The sequence below is a fragment of the Phocoena sinus genome, chromosome 7 (genome assembly GCF_008692025.1).
Source record: "Phocoena sinus isolate mPhoSin1 chromosome 7, mPhoSin1.pri, whole genome shotgun sequence".
In the NCBI taxonomy this organism is placed as follows: domain Eukaryota; kingdom Metazoa; phylum Chordata; class Mammalia; order Artiodactyla; family Phocoenidae; genus Phocoena; species Phocoena sinus.
Genome location: NC_045769.1, coordinates 87,396,628 through 87,409,520, shown reverse-complemented (window position 1 = coordinate 87,409,520; position 12,893 = coordinate 87,396,628). Strand labels below are relative to the sequence as shown.

At 39.6% G+C, this 12,893-nt stretch overlaps 1 protein-coding gene across 8 annotated transcripts in view; it reads right to left on the bottom strand.

Moving 5' to 3' along the window:
- GTDC1 (glycosyltransferase like domain containing 1) overlaps nt 1-12,893 on the bottom strand; it is a 505,179-nt gene that overhangs the window by 90,797 nt on the left and 401,489 nt on the right. Inside the window, exon 11 of one of the 8 annotated variants that reach the window (XR_004350686.1) lies at nt 4,384-4,605. The exons of 5 other annotated variants lie outside the window; for them this stretch is intronic. Coding sequence is in view for 2 of the 3 variants with exons in the window: in XM_032637186.1 (XP_032493077.1) it covers nt 4,570-4,605 (36 nt within the window). In the remaining variant the exon portion in view is untranslated. Of the gene's footprint in view, nt 1-3,820; nt 4,606-7,710; nt 7,767-12,893 lie in introns of those variants that run through there. 2 more of the 8 variants (XM_032637186.1, XM_032637187.1) reach the window with 2 other exon arrangements.

Here is a 12,893-nt window from a genome sequence, read left to right as displayed (position 1 = left end):
CTTTCTGTATATGTAACCCCGTCTCTAATAGTGAGAAGACAAGCTTCCATAATTCTTCAAATATTTACTTATGCAACCAACCTCACTTAATGCAACCAATCTCCCATCCCTGCTATGATCCCCTCCCACACACAGATGCCCTCTTCTCCCTGTTTGGGCTCTGACTCCCCTGTGTGGATACCTTCTCGCCCTGTTCAGGCTGATTCCTCATGCTTTTTTGCCTACCATCCTTGACTAGATGTTCTCTTCGTCCTCCTTGGACACTGATATTCTCCAATCTTGCTCTGTCTCACCTAATGGGTTTAGAAATGAGTTATTCAGGAAGGGGAAGGAGTACCAATCAAGTTTTTCCATGTAATGTTTTCCTTATCCTCTTCAATCCAGAGTTGAGTTTGCGGGAAAGCAAGAGAAATCACCAGGGGCCAAAAGAAAGAAGGAACTGAGAGCCCAAGTAGTAACCACATGAACTAGCTAGGCAGTATAGGAGCTGGGGTGGACTAGGGTGGGGTTATGTCTCAGAAACCTAGGAGTTTTCACTTTCATTCTCAGAAAGACACAGGAGACAAGACCTTGGAAATTCTGCAGGGAGGTAGGGATTTGAAACTGAACCTCCTACATAAATCCAGGATCATTTAGGGCTTCCCCTTCTGTGAAATGGTAGAGGAGAAATAATCTGTACACTAGCACAAAGAGACAACAAGGAAGCAAGCTATTGAGGCCTGGGTGCAGGGTAGAAAATAAGCCTTTCCAGAGAAATTGTGATCATAGACATGTGCCTCAAATGAGCTTCGTGTCAACCACATGGCCTTGAACACTCCATATTGAGATTCAGTGTATTCCCAGCAGAAGCAAACTGAGAAAAAAATCTGGTGTAATAAAACCTTATCACAGGCCACACTTGATGCCTCCAGATGAAGCCTATCAAAACTGAGCTCACTGTTCAAAATTACAACACATTCAAGGTAACAATCCACCTTGAGAGACACAGGAAAGAGTAAACACAGCAGAATTAAACCCCAAGGAATTTCAGATAATAGAGCTGTAATAGAGAGACTGTAAAATATATAAATTTTAAATGTTTAAAACATTAGAAAAGAAAAATAAAGCATTAAAATATGTGTCTGTGTCCTAATCTCCTCTTCTAAAGGACATCAGTCAGATTGACTTTGGGACTCTCCCTAATGACTTCATTTTGACTTAAGTACCACTTTAACACCTTAGCTCCAAATCATTCTGAGGTACTGGGTGTTAAGGACATCAATATATGAATGTTGGGCTTCCCTGGTAGCAAAGTGGTTAAGAGTCCACCTGCCAGGGCAGGGGACAAGGGTTCCAGCCCTGATCCGGGAAGATCCCATATGCCGCAGAGCAACTAAGCCGGTGCACCACAACTACTGAGCCTGCGCTCTAGAGCCCGCGTGCCACAACTACTGAGCCCATGAACCACAACTACTGAAGCCTACAGGCCTAGAGCCCATGCTCCGCAACAAGTGATGCCACCGCAGTGAGAAGTCTGCACACCGCAAGGAAGAGAAGCCCCCGCTCGCCGCAACTAGAGAGAGCCCGTGCACAGCAACAAAGACCCAACTCAACCAAAAAAATTAATTAATTAATTTTAAAAAATATATATGAATTTTGAGGGAGACAATTCAGCCCATAAAACTGTGGTAAACTGAACCTCACCAACCTCTCTTCTCTTGGCACTCTCCTGTTTCCTCTCTGCTTTCCAGATAATTCTCTGTACTCAATGACCTTCTCTTTCTTGCCTCAAGGGCTTTGCGAAGACTGTTACCTGCACTCGGAATACTTCCCCCATACTCCCCAAATTTGCTTAGCCAAAAGCTAGGTCTCAGCTTCAATGTCATTTCCTCAGAGAAACATTTCCTGACTCTCAGATTAGATTAGGTCTCTGTGTGTTGTGTTCTTTGCATCATTTTTGTACCACTTCATAATTCTAATTAAATGATTAACTGTATAATTACTGAATTTCCTTGATCCTATGATGCTATGTGTTGTTAGATGCAACATCAATTTCAAAACACTTGTAGAGAGAGGAAAGAAATACTACCCTATTAGTCAGCTATTGCTCTAATAATGCTGCATGAAAAACCACTCCAAAATTCAGTGACTTAAAATAACTAGTGTTTATTTCTCCCTCATGGGTCTGTGAGTTGATGCAAGTCACTTGTAAAAACTCAATTTCAGGATTCAGCTCTGAGCTCCAAGCTGCAGGCTGGGTTGGTTTCAGGTCTACTTCATATATGTCAATATGCTTCCAGTCCATTGTGTTCTCATGGTGAATGACAGATGTTCAAGCAGAGGGAACATGCAATGCCTGTTAAAGCCTTGGCTTGGAAAAGGCACACTGTCACTTCCACCCATTCTATTGGTCAAAGCAAGTCACATGGCTAAGCCCAACATCAATGGGTTGGGGACAGCACCCTGCTTCCTTTAGTGGGAGACACTGCAAAGCCACATGGAAAAGGGCATACATGTATACTGTATAATTCAAAATAGGGTGCAATTGGGAATAATCACTCAATGCACCATAACTACAGCAAACAGTACGTACATAGCTTTTTATTATGTTGACTTACAAAAGATTATTCAAATATGTTTGTTAATACAAAAAAATGCCACTTTATTCTGGGTTAAGAGTAAATCTTCATAGTCAGAGCCCAAAGTATCTTCTGAGTCATTTTTGGTCACCAACCATTATGCGCCTCATTCTAGTCACCAGTTCTTCATATAACCGGGGCTCAGGACCTTGACCTCTTTAATGCTTTTGTAAGTTTTAGGCATACAAAAGAAGACCAGGGTTCTCTTTGCATTCTCAATTTGGTTAAGCTCAGAACGTACCCCCCAAATTGATGCTTTTATCATTGGAAATTAAAAACTTTTCATAACAATCAACAAGTAGTTTTGTTTTGTTTGGGGTTTTTTTTTTTTTTTACTGCTTATTAAATTTTTTTTTATGGAGGTAGCATTGGTTTATATCATTATATAAGTTTCATGTATACAACGTTACATTTCTATGTCTGTATACACTACAGTGTGCTCACCACCAACAATATAGTTTTCATCTGTCACCATACAGTTGATCCTCTTTCTGTTTCACCCTTCCCCCAACCTTTCCCCTCTGGTAACCACTACTCTGTTCTCTGTAACTACGTGTTTGTTTTTGTTTGGTTTGTTCATTTCTTTCCTTTTTGTTTGTTTTTTATATTCCACATATGAGTGAAGTCTTCCAGTAATTGTCTTTCTCTGTCTGACTTGTTTCACTTAGCATAATACGCTCGAGGTCCATCCATGTTATTACAAATGGCAAGATTTCATCTTTTTTTATGGCTGAGTGGTATTCCATTGTATATATGTACCACATCTTCTTTATGCATTCTTTGATTGATGGATTTCAGGTTGTTTCTATATCCTGGCTATAGTAAGTAATGCCACGATGAACGTAGGGGTACATACATGGTTTTGAATTAGTTTTTTTCTAATTCTTTGGTAAATACCCAGAAGTGAGATAGCTGGATTAATATGGTAGTTTTGTTTTGTTTTGTTTTGTTTTGTGGTACGCAGGCCTCTCACTGCTGTGGCCTCTCCCGCTGCAGAGCACACGCTCCGGACGTGCAGGCTCAGTGGCCATGGCTCACACGCCCAGCCGCTCCGCGGCATGTGGGATCCTCCCGGACCGGGACACGAACCCGTGTCCCCTGCATCAGCAGGCAGACTCCCAACCACTGTGCCACCAGGGAAGCCCCTATATGGTAGTTTTAATCTTAATTTTTTGAGGAACCTTCATATTATTCTCCTTAGTGGCTGCACCAATTTACATTCCCACCAACAGTGTAGGAGGGTTCTCTTTCCTCCACATTCTTGCCAACACTTCCACAAGTAGTTTTTGACAGATACTTGACACTTGAATGATAATCTTTCACAACTCATGAACCTCTCTAGCTTGGAAATTCTACAATCTCTTTCTAGTGTCAATTGTACTATCTAGCATGCGACAGGCAACTCAACTGAGTGTGTCCTAAAAACAAAAGGAAATACAAGTTTTATCTCTTGGTGGATATTTTTCCATCTTAGTTTGTGTCTGCAAAGGAATTGAGTGTTTCTAGGTGACATTTAAGTGCAAGTCTAACATTCCTCCAGTGATGAATATTAGTTTCATTTATTCTAACTTTGTCTTGTGGCTCCATTTCCATGTTTTTCTGCACATCCATCAATTTTCATTTCAAAGCTACTTGTAGTGTAAGTCTCTGAACAACATTTGAAAAGACAACTAGACACCTAAATTTAAGTAAAAATTCAACCCCATATAGCGGTCTAAATAACTCAACTGAGAGGACATTTGATTAACAAGAGATGCAATGTTACCTATATCACTTGTTCCTCTGCCCAATAGCTAGGAAGTTTCTTGTAATATGGATTGAAGGAGTCATCCCATTGTAACACTGGAGCAGTCATCTGAAATTATGTCTTGCTTGGTTCTCCTCCATCTCCCACAAGTGCAGGAAAGTGACTCAGGCAGGGTGGACAGTGTCATTTTTACCAAGGTCTGACTTAGATGCTAGATATGATCGATTCGCTCTTCTCAGGCTGTAAAGATCATGTGAAATATGATGAGTCATCTTTCCCACCACACTGAGATAGCCTTCTAGAGAAAGAAAACAATGCAGAGGAGGGACTTTGAATGAGAAAGAGAGACAGAAAGACAGACAGACAGACAGACTGAGCCAGATCCTAGAGGATGGAGTTCTCATAATATCCAAGATCATCTCCTGAAACTTTTTGACACATAAGCCAAAGTTTATGCCTGATTAATGTGAGTTGATTTTTGTCACACACAATCAAATAGAGCCCTGGATATTACAAAACAATAACCCACATGAACAACATCATGGTTATAAAAACACACGATAGTGCAGCAACCACAAATAATTTCAGAATAACTCAAGCCCTTCATTTGTTTTCTTGAACATGATGAAGGGGACAGAGAACCTTAAAAGTCCCCTTTTGCTTCCCCCGTCCAGTGGCTCACACGCCGCAGCTGTTTCTGCTCCTTTACATCTGTCTTCAAATTCCAGTCTCACATCAAGATAACCTCCTCCCCCAAATTTAACCTTTTGAACTTTTGTTCTCTCTTCCTTTCCTCCCTATTCTCATGCCTAAAGCTCAAAAGACCTTGTCTGTCAAGGCAGGACTCTCAGGGCAGGACTCACCTCAGAGCACAAGAAACCACGTTAGCAAATGAGGGAAGACTGGGAACGTCCATGCGGGCTTCATTTTTGTCCCATTGCTCCCCTTTTAAAAATGTTATAAAAATGCTTAATTTTAAAGTTACACAAATGTGGTTTAACCTTTGTTGGCTTGTTTTTCCTTGCTAACCCAATGTCTTCCACATACATATTAGATACCTCATAACAAGTTTTTGAAAAAAAGAAGAATTAATGACGAGATGAATCTCTGAATGAATGAGAAAGGAATGTATGAATAAATGTAAAAATGAGGGCTTCCCTGGTGGCGCAGTGGTTGAGAGTCCGCCTGCCGATGCAGGGGACACTGGTTCGTGTCCCGGTCCGGGAAGATCCCACATGCCGCGGAGCTGCTGGGCCCATGCGCCATGGCCACTGAGCCTGCGCGTCCGGAGCCTGTGCTCCGCAATGGGAGAGGCCACAACAGTGAGAGGCCCGCATACCGCAAAAAAAAAAAAAAAAAAAAAAAAAAAAAAAAAAAATAAATAAATAAATAAATGTAAAAATGAGACATTAGAGATTCGGGGGGAAATTATTACTGGGAAATTAAAGACATGATCAATAAATGCTGGACATGGAGAAGATTAAAAAATACAGTTCTAAAATCCAACTCATTCTTTCACGTACATAAAAACAGAACAAAAAAAGAAAAGAACTTTGAAAGTAAAAGCAAGTCGTATATATATGTATACATATATATGTATATATATAGAAAGCTATCTACAATTTAAATAATCCCAGTGGTAGCTGTAACCAAGTGTATTAATTAGAATTCTTTGCAAGCCGCAGAGAACAAATCTGAACAAATAAGACATAAATGTATTTATTGGAAGAAGTATGTTTTACTGACCCAACAGTCATCTCCTCCCTCTTATCTTTGTGAACTCACACTAGTTTTGTTCATGGCTCTAATTATCCCTCACCCATATGGCTCCAAGTGAGGTCTTAACTGAATAGAAGCCATTTCCATCCCTGCTACCAGTTTATGCATATATGAGATGTGTGGGAAATTCTCCTAATGGGCTTCTGGGAAAAGCTTTCCTTACTTGCAGAAAGAGACCCAAGCAAGAAAGAAAAATCCCTTCTCCTGTGTCTGAAAAGAGGGATGTGGTGAAGATGTGATGACTGGATTTCTGTAGCCTTCTTGTGAACATAAGAGGATAGCCAACGGGAAGCTAACATATCAGGATGAAAGAGTGGGATGAGGCAGTCACTCTACATCCACATTTCTTGTCTCTGAAATGATAATTTCCCCAGAGCAACTCAGCTGAGCCAGGTTTTTCTGTTTTTCTGCAACTGACAGAATCCCAGGGATAGAGAACCATATCAAAGGGAGGCTGGACATCTGAGCTTGGGATTGGGTGGAGCCCCAGAAGCTGTGGAGGTTAGGAAGCAGAACCCAATAACAGCTGCCTTTTGGTGAAAACAGTCTGGTTGGGCTGCGCTAGGTCAGGTGAACTGAATTCCAGTGTTGTCTTTTTGTTCCTCTCTTCAAAACAAGTTTCAATTCCTAGGCCTGATAATATTCAGTAAGAAAGAATTAATTCCTCAAATCGGACTTTAGATTCTAATACAAGGTTAGGTAGATGCTGAACAGCCAAAAATATCAAGTGTCTACAACATCAACAAATTAGCTGGTTTTTCCCAAGATCTCCTGTATTATGGGTTTTCTTGTTTCTTAGTATTCATTCTTGGGGGCTTCCATTTCTCCTAATCATCTTCTGTCCTTATTTCCTGCTTCCATAACATTCTACGTCTTTATTTTAAATCATGCCTTCTGCAATGTCACTCTCGTCTGCCTTGTCTATGCCTTCATTCCCCAAATGTGGAAATAAATCAAGCCAGTTTTGTGTCTCAGATTTTCAGTGGAGTTTTGGGGTTACAGATGGAGATTACATTGGAGTATAAGCTGAGAACTAAGTGTAATATACCCGTCTAATAAAAAAAAATTAATAATCAACTATATCCCACCATGGGGAATTTGTTGCTGGATATGTTAAGTTCTAGCTCATGTCTCTCCATCCTATGACTATTTTCTTTTCCTCTCTACCAGGTTTTTTTTTCAATTTCCCCAAATTCCTTTAATTTCATAAACAGAATATTTCTCCATCTTGTACTCAAAATCAACCTTGTGGCCTTACGTATGCATAGCCAAGAACTCATTAAAGAGCTCTGTCAATGGGTTTCTATCCTTTAAAACACAAAGCATTGGGATAGCTTGGAATTAGTTTTTTCTTTATATGATACAAATTTTAGGATGTGCTTCTCTCTTTACCAACCTCTGTAAGCAGAAGGGGGGCAATTTAAAGATTTATTCTTCCCCATTTCACAGAAAAACCTGTGGGGATTGTTTTGTTTTTTCTCTTCCTTTCTTTTTCTTCTTCCCCATCCTCCTTCTGTTACTGCTCCTTCTTTTCCTTCTTCTCTCCACCCAGTACAAAGGCAGTGACTGTAATTGATTCTTATGCCCATAATTCAAATGAAGAACAAAGTATGAAGTCCAGTCTGAAGGAAAGAGGGAAACCGGGTACAGTGTGATACGGCTGCTAGTCCCAACTCTGCAATATACTAGCAGTACGCTTTTGAGTTGCTTCTGAAGTCTGGGATTAAAGCTATGGTTTACCTATATCAGAAGGGTATTAGCAAGACTAAATTAGATGATGGATGAAAAAGTACATCCTCAACTATCAAGGACTACCCAAATGTAAGAGAATGAATACCAGATAGTGAATTCCATCGCCGAAGGTCCATGAGAACAAAGCTGCTGACTGTCTGTGATAAAAGGCAGGAATTCAATCAAAGAGCAAAGAACCCGGGGACTGAGACTTTGGGGCGCCAAGGTCAGAGTGGGGCCAATAACAAGACTTGACTTGAGATGGAGCGCTACTGAAATCCTTCTATTTCTCTTGCAGAGGCAGATTTGATCTCTGAGATTGCTGCAGGTTCAAACTTAAGAAATCTTACTCTGCTCTTTCTCCTTTAAGGCTGAAGGAGCAAAGAGTTAATTACCTTGTTATATTTGTCTCTCTTCCAAATTTTCCACACGGGCTTTTTTTCTTAATTAGCCGTCATATGAAACTAGAAGAATATTTATTATTTACTGTGTGTATTAAATTTTATGTCTTTTCTTCTTAATTCTTAAAATGGGTAAATTTACTACTTTTCATATTTGTCTCCTAAAAAAAGCAATGTTTTTATTTGTTGTTGTTATTGTTGCTTTTATTGTTTAGTTGTAGTCCTCATTTGACTTTTCTTTGGGTCAGTAATTCTTCATAAAAAACAAAATGAGAAAACCTTCTGGCGTGCTTTAGATTAATTGGAAGAAGCAAATAGTTTCCCCATACGTTTTCTTATTCTTAATGCTTTTCTTTTTATCGTTTACCCAATTTATATACGATACCTAGAAATGCCCACTGAGTATTGGTTAAATTATATGGCTTAACTTCAAGGCTCTGTAGTAACTTACTAAAGTATATTTTATAAAGTGATTTTGGTCGTCAAGATAGCATGACTATACAACGACTTATGTGCATATGTGGCTTGTTGCCATGGTACTAAGTCAGCTCCAAAGGAAACATGAAATGCACACCTACATGCCAATTTCAATCTCAATTATATATCTACTGCAATTCATTAGACTTAGGGATTCCAAAGGGTTTATACATTTAAAGACTTGCTTAACTGGTTTAGAATTTAACTGCTAGCCAAGGTACTCGGAAGGAAAGCATTTCTGAATAATTCCTCTATTTAAAATCTTCTTTATTTTTACCCCGACAGTAGGTAACATATTATAACAATGCATTATACATAGTCTTATTTTGTGTATGTATGGCTTACTTCTATATCATAAATGCTTTAAAAGCAAAGAATGTCTCTACTCCTCCTTCCCCACCTCCTAGTGCAGATGCGGATATCTAATATAAGTTTCTCTTAAAAACGTTAGGCTTGACGGAATTCCCTGGCAGTTCAGTGGTTAGGACTCTGCGCCCTCACTGCCGAGGGCCTGGGTTCAGCCAAAAAAAAAAAAAAAAAAGTTGGGCTTCAATGGAAAAACTGGTCCACAAGTATCAATCAAGGTTCACTTAAGAGTTCCCCATAGCTGTTTAATATCTCAATGCAACAATCTAGGTTTTATTTGGAAATGATGATGATTTTAATATGTCTTAGGCCAGTGAAAGCAATTTTGAAAGCTCTGTTTGATAAGCTTCTTTTATCCCAGTTACATCTTTTGCTTCTCTCATCTCCCTTCCCCTCCACCTTCTCCAATTTCTTTCTTCTGTATCCCTCACATTTCTTTCTGTTTTGTACTCTCTCTTCTACTCTCTACACTTCAGCAATTACTTAGGAAAAAAAAGAGTGTGGCATTTTCCTATTGCAACGCAAAGGAAACCAAGCCTGAGCATATCTCTATAACATAAAGACCCAGTGGGTTCATTTTTTGGGGAAAAAAATCCGACCAGAAAGGAAAAAAATCCAGATTTACAAAATGTCACAATTAGATTTTTTAAAAAGTATATATAGTTCAGCTTGTTTACTTGGAAAAGGGACTCTTAATGTTCTTAATTATGTGTAAGTAAATAATCTGGGTTGATAGAATTTTAGAGGAAGCTGCTAAAACTAAAATGTTTGAGAAAACAGATATTGCTTAATGGACAAAGAAGCCGCTGTACACAGCGCCCGTTGAAAAAACTGAGAAGTAAAGGACCCATAACATCCACAGGTGACTGGGAGAATGTTTTGATATTTCTGCAGGTGTTTGTCTATAAAAGCATTTCAAGGTGTAGCTTTCTACTGATTCGACCTTGCTAAAAATCAATCTAGGAACTATCATTTGCTAATCAATGTTTTTTTATCACATTTTCCAAACTTTTTTCAGGACATGAGAGTTTTTAGTTCCTCCTTCTTGAGAAAGAGACCCCCTGATGGGAGACCCTAAAGCCACCTCTGGACTTCGACACTATGTCTGCCCTGAATTGAAGGCCCTGTTGCTGAATTTCTCCAGTTTGCAAAGCAAGGAATTTCGCACTAAACTTGAGTTTCTAACTTAAAAATAAAACCCCAAACCTGCTCATCTATTGCAGGTTAATGTACTCCCTTTGTTTCATGGTATGCATTTAGATGCATTTGAAATAAAAGGTGAGTTAAATCAGAAATCTTGGGGACAAGCATTTACTATTTTAAAACAGAGAACGTCAAATGTTTTTCAACCCAGTACCAAAGGGCATTTCACAGGTAATTTCTCAGAGCTGATGCTAGCTAATTATTAGCTATCATACCCTGCCTCCCATTCTAAGTGACTATCTCCTGGCAGAAAGACACAACTAGGAGTGTTTTGTTTCATTTGTCCTTGGAGTTTTTATCAACATCAAGAAGGTAGACTGAGCCAAAGTTAGAAGAATTCTGGAGCTAAGCAAAAAGCGACACATTTAACAGCCCCCATTAATTGGGGTTGTTACATGATTAATTTGAGAAAAACAGAAGAGACCGATTTCTTTACAACTCACAGTTGGATGCAACGCACTAAAAGTAATCCTGTAAATTACATTTTAAATCTTCAACATATTCCGAGCAGATAAATTAGTGGCATGATTGACCAAACTCCTTTTAAAAGTACACATATTACGATGCATCATAGTTATAAACAGATGGTATTTGGCCTCCTTCCTATTCTCAACATTTGGAATTTCTAAACTATGTGAATTAAACAATAATATTTTATAAACATACAAGGGATTTTGCTCACTGCTTTGTTAACATAGAAATTATACAATGCTGACATTTATTTAAATTTTAAAAAGTAAACAACAGTGTGCATTGAAATAAAGCAAACTAAAATCAACACAGAGAAGTATGTTCTGTGTGCATATTACCTACGATGGCACTGGCCTTTTTAAGGGAAGACATGATGGGTTGAAGAACAAATGGTAGCTTAGATGGGTCTAATCCTTTGTACTCCAAAGGCTCATTTAACACCTCTCTGTAAACAACGGATATTTATATCATAATTGGCTATTTGACCATCATTGTTCACTTACTGTATAACCTGCTATTATGGAGTTAAAAGAAGTTCCCCTTCATTGGCTCATCAGCTCTCATAGTAGTGAAAGTGTACTCGCAGTTTTGAAAACACTTCCACAAACGGGAATCATTCTGACACTTCTACTCAGAATGAGAAACATTATCATTATATCAATAAGTATGTATTTTTTTCTTTGGGGGATATTATTGCCAGAAAGAAAAGGAAATGTATCAGATCTTAAGGTCATTTACCGAGATTCCTTTCTAAAATTACAGTTTTAACCCTTTGGCCACATTTTGGAAGGGAGACACATCTGCTGAGTTGATGTACAAAATAGAAGGCACTCGGTTTTCAAACACTATTCTCAGATTTGCAAAGTTGTCCTGGGATGTATAAATAATAAATCAGATATTTCAATCTGTTTTATGGTTTTTGAAAGCCCTGATTATCATTGTTTAGAGACATTCTCTTCTCAATGCACTTCCCAAGTGTTCTTGTTCTAGCTTCCAAGGCTGGGCTTAGGAAGGCCACCTTCCCCTACCTCGGTTTACTCCTGGACTGCTCTTCTCACATTTTAAACAAACAATCAACCAACCTCTACGTTCAGGTCTACAGTTTGAGGACCATTTCAAACCAGAGGGGGTAAAATCTTGAGTGATAGGTGCCAGCGATGGTCACCAACACTCCAGGCTAAGAAGGTTTCTTATATTTGGTCATTGGAGTGCACCACTTTAGCCTACAATCTCTATTGGTGGGAAAGAGAGGAAAGTATGCTACAACTTAGATGGACAGAAAAGGAAAGGGCTCTGCTGAAACCAAGAACAAAAGGCATTTTTCTCTTAAACATACAGTTTTAAATGTGTCTATGCAAATAAATACCTAATGATAAATAGTAATACTAGCGGGAAGGAGGCCCTTTTAAAAACATAGATGCCTCAAAATGATATTAAATGTTTTCCCACGTTTTTTTGGAAATCAATGTGATACTTCTAGATATTCTCCTACCCAAACACTGCTTAACCTCTCTGTCCCCCACCCTCTTTGCGCCTTCTAAATAAACAATTGGTGGTCAGGAGGAGAAACAGTTTGCAATCCAAAACACAGGTATGAAGTGAAAAGGAAGGCGACCTGAGGGCTGGCAGTGGGATTGAAATCACAAGTCTGAACATATGAGAGATTCGAAGAGGAGTATTTTAAAATTAATAGCCAGAATCCCTGCCTGGAGAGTTCCCGAGCCCATCCCCACTCCCTTCTCTGTTTTTGCTTAAGTTACATTTTTTAAAAAGGACTGCGGGGAGAGAAATCATTCTTTTTGCTTCATCTTTGTCGGATTCTCTCACTGAGGTATGAGACTGGCCGACTCAAGGAACCAAGTACAATAAAATACTTAGACGAACAGAGAAGAGTTCTGCCCGCCAGGGCTACGCCGCCTTCCCGGAGGTGCGGAGGGGGACCAGTCAAGCCCGGCGCGAGGGAGCCAGGGCAGCACTGGGCCATCCGCCACGTGTGCGTGTGTCAGCATGTGAGTGTCGGTGCGCGCGTGCCGGGGTGCGTGCCCGCGTGTGTGCGTGACAGTGTGCGCGTGTCGGACTGTGAGCGCGCCGGCGTACGCG